The sequence below is a fragment of the Mastomys coucha genome, unplaced genomic scaffold (assembly GCF_008632895.1).
Source record: "Mastomys coucha isolate ucsf_1 unplaced genomic scaffold, UCSF_Mcou_1 pScaffold23, whole genome shotgun sequence".
In the NCBI taxonomy this organism is placed as follows: domain Eukaryota; kingdom Metazoa; phylum Chordata; class Mammalia; order Rodentia; family Muridae; genus Mastomys; species Mastomys coucha.
The window spans coordinates 80,193,516-80,203,121 of NW_022196906.1; the positions used below are offsets into that span (position 1 = coordinate 80,193,516).

General features: G+C 37.9%; 1 protein-coding gene across 1 annotated transcript in view; it reads right to left on the reverse strand.

Moving 5' to 3' along the window:
• The window catches only part of Ibtk (inhibitor of Bruton tyrosine kinase), a 69,512-nt gene that overhangs the window by 8,427 nt on the left and 51,479 nt on the right, over positions 1-9,606 (reverse strand). The window contains exon 26 of the mRNA XM_031345716.1: positions 2,655-2,801. Coding sequence (XP_031201576.1) covers positions 2,655-2,801 — 147 coding nt within the window. The remainder of the gene's footprint in view (positions 1-2,654; positions 2,802-9,606) is intronic.

Genomic DNA, 9,606 nt, shown 5'->3' on the forward strand with positions numbered 1-9,606 from the left:
AAAAAAAAAAAAAAAAAAGAATCACTAGCAACAACTATAAGCATGATACAGAAGCACAGCAGAAATATGTTGTGACCAAAACCCAACATACTAAAGGAAGCATGATGCGGGCGGTGGTGGCACACGCCTTTAATCCCAGCACTTGGAAGGTAGAGGCAGGTGGATTTCTGAGTTCGAAGCCAGCCTGGTCTACAGAGTGAGTTCCAGGACAACCAAGGCTACACAGAGAAACCTTGTCTCAAAAAACCAAAAAAGAAACCAAAAAAAAAAAAAAAGAAGGAAGTATGATGACACTAAACTATGCAACTGAAAAAACCATGAAAAGTTGGAATAAAGGGTTAAAGCAATAGAAAGGAGGAAGGTTCTGAACAAAAAGTCCAAGACACTATAATACATGGATTATTTCCTAAGACAAAGGAAAAAAGTTGACAAGAGGCAGGCTATGTAGATCTTGAAGGCCAATATTAAGAATTCTAGCTTTTATTTCAAAGGTATAAGTCCTGTATTTTTAAAAGAGAATACAATAATTTAATGTAGTGAAGCAAGGAAGACAACTAAGCAAAGAGCCACTCTTGTAACTATAGTAAAAGTCCAGAGGTTATGAGAGGGAGTGAGAGTCTTGGTTACAAAGTTCAGTGTATATATTAAACATTCAAGAGCTAAAACTAATTTTGTATCCTCATGACAGTGTGTTATTGAGAAAAACAGAGACTAGCAAGCACTGCTTAGGAAGAGTGAAAAGCAGGAAGAATGGGTTTGCTTGTGGAGTGGCTACAGTTGGTTTGACTTTGGGTTTATGTGTATATTATGAAGACAACTGGTCCTACCAAGAGGACCACATATGAGGGTAACCTAGTGTACAGTATCTAATAACATATATGAAAGTAGTCTATGGTACATTATCTGATAACAAGACATGCTCACGATACAGAGAGGACTAGAAAATGAAGTGAGAAAATGAACCACATTAGCAGTTCTAGTATGAGCAGTCCCATCACAGGGCACCACTGATGTTATAGCCAGCCTGCCTTAGTTTAGTAATAGAGCAGAATCCAGAATGAAATCAAGCGGGAGCTGACGGCTCTTGTAGGATGTCTGACCCCGAAGCGCTTCGAGACTGGTGGGGCCATGATTAGAATAAACACGGAAGAGAAGTGGGAGATTCATTATTCCACCCAGACACACTTGTCCAGGCATTCACAATCCTTCCCTGGCCTCTCAGACAATAGGCTGGCAGGCCTGAGTACCACACCTACTAGGACTTCTTAAAAATGGATTTATAGAAGAAAAAAATAGAAATAGTGTTTGTCGTTACACAGACCAATCTGGTCACAACTGACCCTCCCCTCACCCCCCCCAACATTCTGGGAGGGTGCACATGTGAATCCAACCATCTGAAGTTTTTTCCCATGACTAGCCTTCTACCAATCAAGAATATTCATTTGCAAGTAAAGTTAAGAACCAAGTGTGATAGCACAGGCCTGTAATCCCTGTCCTTGGGAGGTAAGGGCAGCAGGAAGATCAGGAATTCAAAGTCATCTTCAGCTACACACATACTAAGTATAAGGCCAGCTAGCTTGGACTATAAAAGACCCTGTCTCAAAAAGAAAAAACAATTACATACCAAATTGGAAAAGGCAATTTAATTAAAATGTTGCTACTAAAATATGAATAAACCTTCATGTATTATGTAGGCATTTAAAACATTGTCTTTTAAAATCAGTATAAAAAGTACCTACAATAACTGAATTAGGTAGTGCATACTGGAAATGAAGCACATAGGAAGCTAAGGCTGGAGGAGCCCAAGGTTAACAACACCAAACAAGTCCCAGGCTAGCTTGGGTTATGAGATCCTTACACAAAAAACAAGAACAAAATAAATAAAATAATTTGGGTTTAAACCAGAAACACTCAACGTTTAATAACAGATACACGGAGGTGGGCTGCGGTAGATCAACACCAAGAGACATGCTTCAACTACTTAAGTGGAATCAACTGCTGATACATAACAACATAGATGGATTCCAAAATAATTAGAGTAGGAAAGGTCAAATTTTATAAAAGGATGCCCACTACGTGGTTCCACTGGCATGAAATTCTAAATTATACCAACTCTATGTTGTCAAAAATCATTGGGTAACTGGTAGGGAGGAGGAGTACGAGGAGGAGACTCTGGAGCACTATGTTCACGCCTGAGTATGTGAGTATGTGATCATGTCATGGGGGTAAGTAGACATATCCCAAAGCTCTGGACTGTGGTTTCAACACACCATTTATTATATTCAAATATCTCCAAAACTGTGATCAAAAGGAAGAATGAAAAGAGAGAAAGAGGAAATAGACTTGTTAACTTTTGTTAAAATGTACACGAAGCTAATCTCTATATCTGCCTTATACACTTTTTTTTTTTTTTGTCTTTTTGGTTTTTTCGAGACAGTGTTTCTCTGTGTAGCCCTGGCTATCCTGGGACTCACTCTGTAGACCAGGCTGGCCTCAAACTCAGAAATCCGCCTGTCTCTGCCTCCCAAGTGCTGGGATTAAAGGTGTGCGCCACCACTGCCCAGCTGCCTTATACACTTTTAACATCATTTTAGAACATGAAACCACCACAAAATATTTTAAAGTAGAAAACATATTAGTTTTAAATTTATTACCTCACAACATTTAGGGCTGGAGAGTTTTCAGTTCCTTTAAAACAAACTTTTTTGACATGATCTCCTGAACCATGGCCAGTAACAGGTTTTTTTTCTTCTAGTAAAAAATCCCGGAATGACCTGGATGAAGGTGAGTGTAGAGATGCCCTGCAGAAGAAATCAAAGATCACATTAAAACACTTCGTAAAGGGACATACAAGGAGACAATATATAGTAAAAAATTATCAAAGAATGAAAAAAATATGAAAACTGATCTCATAGATTTTTAAACAAAAACATTTAAAAACAGACCTGATTCACACTTTTTTTTTCCATTTAATTGTCTACTCCAACAGAGTTTCAGTATGCATGGTTGAACAGGACATGATATACTAATTATCTGATATGAGCTAAGGTCTTCTTCAAAGAAAGAACCTCAACTGACAAAATGTCCATCAGGCTGACGTGTAGGAAAATCTGTGAGGAGTTTTCTTGATGAACCAGTGATACACCAGGGTCCAGCCCACTGTTGGACTGCCATGGGCAAGTGGTCTTGAATCACGGGACCATGCCTATAAGCAGCCTTACTCCATGGCCTTTACTTCATTCAGATCTTGCCTCCTGGCTTCCTTCCGCCTTGACTTCACTCAATGATAGACTGAGACCAGGGACATGTAAGTCAAGCAAACCCTTTCCTCCCTAAGTTGGTTCTGGCTTTAGTTTTTGGTTTTGCTTTAACACAGCAAAAGAAAAGCAAACACAAATAAAGACACATGAAAACATTCCCATTAAATGCCTATTCAAAGTGTATGTGAAAAACTGGGAAGGGGGTATCTTAGGGTTTACTGCTGTGAACAGACAACCATGACCAAGGCAACATTATAAGGCCAACATGTAATTGGAGTGAACTTACAGGTCCATTATCATAAAGGCAGGAGCATGGCAGCATCCAGGCAGGCATTGTACAGGAGGATCTGGGAGTTCTACACCTTCGTCTGAAGGCTGCTAGGAGAAGACTGGCTTCCAGGAGGCTAGGACAAGGGTCTTAAAGCCCACACCCACAGTAACACACCTAATAAGGTCATACCTCCAAATAGTACTACTCCCTGGGCCAAGCATATTCAAACCACCACAGGGGGATACACAAAAATGTTTACAATGATTTAATTACAGTTTTCAATGTGGTAGTTGATTGTTGAATCAAGCTTGTTGATTTTGAATCAACAATGAAAGTTATGCCATAAAAAAAGGAATTACTAGATACCAAAGCTGGAGAGCTCTAGATGTTAAAATTAGCAACAATACTAAAATTGCTATTACAGTTATGCAACAAATAAGAAAAAAATAGGTTTGGGATGTGTGCTGATTAACTTCTTGTCAACTCAACACAAGCTAGAGTTCCTTGCAAAGAGGGGCTTTAACTAAGAATATGCCTCAATAAGACTGGCCTATACTCGAGTTTTTCAACCATTTCATTGGTTAATGACTGATGTGGGAGGGTGCAGCCCACTGTAAGTGGTACAAACCCTGGCCACTAAGCAGCATTCCTCCATGGCTTCTGCTTCAGTGGGTGGTACAAACCCTGGCCACTAAGCAGCATTCCTCCATGGCTTCTGCTTCAGTTCCTGTCTTGAGGTCCTGCCCAGACTTCCCTCAATGATAGATAGACTATGATGTAGAATTTTAAGAAGAAATAAATCCTTTCTTCTCCAAATAATGGTCATGGTGTTTTATTACAGCAACAGAAACCCTAACTCTAAAGTGAAAAACACAGGAGGGGTTGGTAGGGGCAGGGTAGGGATGACTGAGAGGGGAGGAAGAAGGGGATGTAATACATGAGAGAATATAATGATGATGATGATGATAATGATGATGATGATGATGAAACCTTAACTTAGGATGAATTAAATGACATATAAATAACTCAGCAAAGTAAAAGAAATGAGAAGAATAACAAGGCATTTTGAAACGGAAACACAATGTTTTTTTGTTGTTGTTTGTTTTTTTTTGTTTTTTTTTTCGAGACAGGGTTTCTCTGTGTAGCCCTGGCTGTCCTGGAACTCACTCAGTAGACCAGGCTGCCCTCGAACTCAGAGATCCACCTGCCTCTGCCTCCCAAGCGCTGGGATTAAAGGCATGTGCCACCAGCACCTGGCGAAACACAATGTTTTGAAAGCAGTTTTCTTGGATGGTCTTTCAGACTGAAAGTCAGTAAAGGAGACAAATGAACTGGAATTGTTGAATGTGAAGAACAGACAGATGAAAAACACAACTTTAAGTCAGCCTCAGTTAGTTATGAGATAGTAAATGGCCAACATACATAAATAGAGAACCAGAAGCAGCAGGGAGATAAAGACAGGACTATAAATTAGACAATGGCCAAAATATGTCTACAACTGGCAGGAGACATACATTTAAGATTAAAAATGTTAGCAACCCCAAAAGACAAGTGCAAAAAAAAAACACCCCTAGGCAAACTAAAAATTTAATTAGAGATAAAAGAAAAAGTTGGGGCTCAGCACACTTAGCTCGGTGGTATATCCTGCCTAGCATCCAAAAGGCCCTGAGTTTGACACCAAGGCCAGAAAATAAATGTTGGGGGGCAGGGGCTTGAAAGGAGACAGAGAAATATACCACAATATGAGAATATGGCTAGCTTTTTTCAGAAACAAGGGAGACCAGAAAGCAGTAAAAAGAAATCATTAACACACCAAGAAAAAGAAACCTACATCTCCAAGTGAAGCTTTGAAGCCATTAACAGGCCTTGACTGTGTTAGATGGGGGCCAAAGGCAGCGAGCCGGGATCTCTGACCCAGACAGTAAACACTAAAGCAGCTTTATAGGGAAAACACATCACGGAACAATAGACACTACAGTGCACCACGGGAATTACTAAGGTAATGAGGAACCCAATGGAGAAGGTGTGACAATTTACATAATCGTACGGGTTAAAAACAATTATTTTAGCCAAAGAATAAGTGCTCATATACCGAAGAGAGATAAATCTAGAAAACAAGCTAAGCACAAAAAATCAGAAAATGTACCTAATTTAACTGAAATTATGTATTACATTCTAATTACATATATTCCAGTTGTATTGCATTCTAGAATAGTTAAAACTATTCTTCCAGCAACAAAGGAAATTACCAATCACTGGCTCTGGGACAAGAGGGGACAACGATTAAAGAGAATATTCCAGTGAGAATATTCTAAGAGGACAGTAATATCCAGTACTTTATAAAAACAACAACATACAACTAAAAAGAGAGATTTATTCCAGGAACACTAAGAACAACCCAAAAAAAGTCAATCAATACAACTCATCATATTAAGATGGCAGGAGGAAAAAAATCCCATGGAAAAAGTATATAATAGAGTCAACAGAGGCATCACAAACAAAATACTTAGGAATAATAATATGTAAAATTTGTACACTGAACATTATAAACACTGTTGAGAAATACTCACAATTCAGAGCATACTAAATTGTCAATCCTCAAATTGACCTCAAGATTTAAGACAATTACCAGCAAAACCCCATCAGTCTTTATTTTTTTATAATATATTTATTTTGACAAAATTTCTATAGACATGGAAGGGATAAAAGCATATACTTTTGGAAAACATCTCAGAAGTTAATCGTTCCTGTCTTCAATGCTGACCAGCACCACTCTGCTTGCTGCAGTGGAGGCAAGAGGACACACAGGCCTGGGAGAGCTCAGTACAGAGCCTCGTCAGACCATATTCATCCTAGCGGCATGTCCCCTTCATCAGACAACCATCTCCACATTTAAGGTCACATACTCTAAGTAAAATCTCAAACAGCAGGAGACAAAACGAAATTCTTTACAAATTTGTATCAGAGCCATTAACTATGAAAGTATAATTTTTGGGTTTGTTTTTAGTGTTCCTGGAATAAATCCCTCTTTTTAATTGAATGTTATTGTTTTTATAAATTACTGGATAGTACTGTTAAAAGAATACAAAAATTGAAATTCCATTTGGAAGAACCACCTTGGGATCCTTGGGGCCCTTATCTGAAGATAGGGAGAGGCAGAGATCACGGGTGACTGGGAACACTGCTGCAGATCCTCCTGGAGACAAGCAGCTCGCTTCTCTAAACACAGGGACACTGTAAGGCTGACTAAGAAAGCACAGACTGTCGAATTCACTTGCAAACTTAGGAATTCCCATATGTAGTAAACAGCATACACCTTGCCAAGTCCTTTCCAGAGTTCTTTGCTTAGGATAAAACTCCTTAAAAGTAATAACAGTTATAGAATATCTTAAACTCACACTCATTAGCTGTGCGGGGTAACCACCTATAAAGCGCGAATGCGGCAGTCTAAACAAGCCCAGCCTTTCCATTGGGTATGCTGAAATTTAAAACAGTGTCTCCTTTCCCACAATTTTACTTTCCGAACTTGGGCTTTGGCTATTTTCTGTCTTAAAAGCCACAGAAACTTTATGGAGAAATATCTGCAGACACTTATATCCATACAAAAATTAGTCAGGATTTTGTTCCTTAGCCTCAGCAAATTTAATGAATAAAATTTCTAGGTGAAAAAGGTTAAATAACTCCAATTATTTTACATAAGCTAGCTCAAAGGAATTTACATTCAGACATCAAGCCAAACCACAAAGAACATACATTTTCCACAAGAAGTGAAAAATATATTTCTCCAAGTAAAACATTTGAAAATGAAACGTTCACACAGATCCCACATACATTCAGTGTTTCACATTGATTTAAAATTCAACTGGCTGGAACTTCGCTCTAATGCAAAGCCCAAGGACAGTTAGCGTCTTCCATCGACACACCTAACTGTAGGTACTAATGCGCTTTAATTAACTGCACATTTAACACTAATATAAAGGCAAATATGAAAACATCCACAAATGAAAACTTTCATTACATGATTCTACAGATAATAAAATATAAGTAGCTAAAAAGAACCATCATCATAATACATTCTGTACAGATAGCCTACAAATTAAAATGCTAACTTTGGATTTTCTACTTTTCTAAACTAAAATATAATTTAAACTTTGCCAATTATTTCTCAATTAGTGTGCATACAAAATGGTCTCAGTGTAGTCACCATACATTGCACACTTTCACTGCACAAGTTCTATATTATGTAAAATTATGTATTATGTTAAATAATGTAATTGTCCTATTTTAAGTATGCATTCTGTACAAAACTAATGATTATAATATAAAAAGCAGCATATTATCTCTACTTTTTGTCTAAAGTTCAATTTAAGCTTTAAATTTATGAGGGAAAACCACAACAACTAGTAATATTTATTTAACTTGTATTAAATGTGCCTCAAAGCTCCTAAACACCAAGCATTAACTATTTTATATAATGTATTCATTAAGTTTCTAAGAAATACTTTCTGGTCTCTGCCAATAGGTTAAGACAAAATGCATATAACCTCACTGCCTACTATAATTTTATACTATGTATATTATTCTATATAGGTATCTGAATATATATACTTGAAGGTACATCCTTAAAAGTTATTTCAGTTTACTGTTAAATGAGTACAAATAAAAGCAAATAAGTATCCTAAAAAATTTCACCAAAAGGTGGTTTTGGAAGATCCTGAAGCAGTGCTGGAGTAGAGCTCAGTGGTAGAACACTTGCCTTGCATACTTAAGGCCCTGGTTCAATCTCTAGCACAAAAGAAAAAGATCTTTAAGATAAAAACATAGTTGAGTGTAAAGTGATAAAAGAACATTAAGCATAAACATTAATTACTAATAAATTAATTCAGATATCACTTTCATTTAGAAGTCAAAACAATCTCTATTTGGTCAGTTATGTGAATGGTCTTTAGATATCTTAAGATATAAAATTGTCTGTCTGGGCCAGCCGGTGCCCTGAGCAGACCTTGGGTACAAACTCCATAGTCAGTCCCACAACACCCAGAGGAAGCTTCACTCCCAGGCACTCTAACAAGCCCAGGATCACAGGATCCCAGAATCACAGGATCACAGAGACAGCTTGACTCTGAGGAGTTCTGACACAAACAGGATCATAGGAAGGACAGGCTCCAGTCAGATTTAGCAAGGGCAGGTAGCACTAGAGATAACCAGATGATGCGTGGCAAGAGGAAGAATATAAGCAACACAAACCAAGGTTACTTGACATCATCAAAACCCAATTCCCCCACCATAGCAAGTCCTGGACACATCATCATACCGAAAAAGCAAGATTCAGATGTAAAATCACTTCTCATGATGATGATACAGGACTTTAAGAAAGACATAAATAGCATCCTCAAAGAAATACAGGAGAACACAGGTAAACAGCTAGAAGCCTTTCAAGAGCAAACACAAAAATCCCTTAAAGAACTACAGGAAAACACAATCAAACAGGTGAAGGAAATGAACAAAACCATCCAGAATCCAAAAAATTGGAAATAGAAACAATAAAGAAATCAGAAAGAGAGACAACCCTGGAGATAGAAAACTTAGGAAAGAAATCAAGAGTCACAGATGCAAGCATCACTAACAGAATACAAGAGATAGAAGAGAGAGAATTTCAGGGGCTGAAGATACCATAGAAAACGTTGACATAACGGTAAAAGAAAATACAAAGAGCAAAAAGCTCCTAACCCAAAACATCCAGGAAATCCAGGATGCAATGAGAAGACCAAACCTAAGAATAATAGGTATAGAAGAGAGTGAAGACTCCCAAGGTAATGGGCCAGTAAATATCTTCAACAAAATTATAGAAGAAAACTTCCCTAGCCTAAAGAAAAAGATGCCCATAAACATACAAGAAGCCTACAGAGAGGGCTGGTGAGATGGCTCAACTGGTAAAAGCACCAAATGCTTTTCCAAAGGTCCTGAGTTCAAATCCCAGCAACCATATGGTGGCTCACAAACACCTGTAATGAGATCTGACGCCCTCTTCTGGTGCTGTCTGAAGACAATTACAGTGTACTTATTTATAATAAT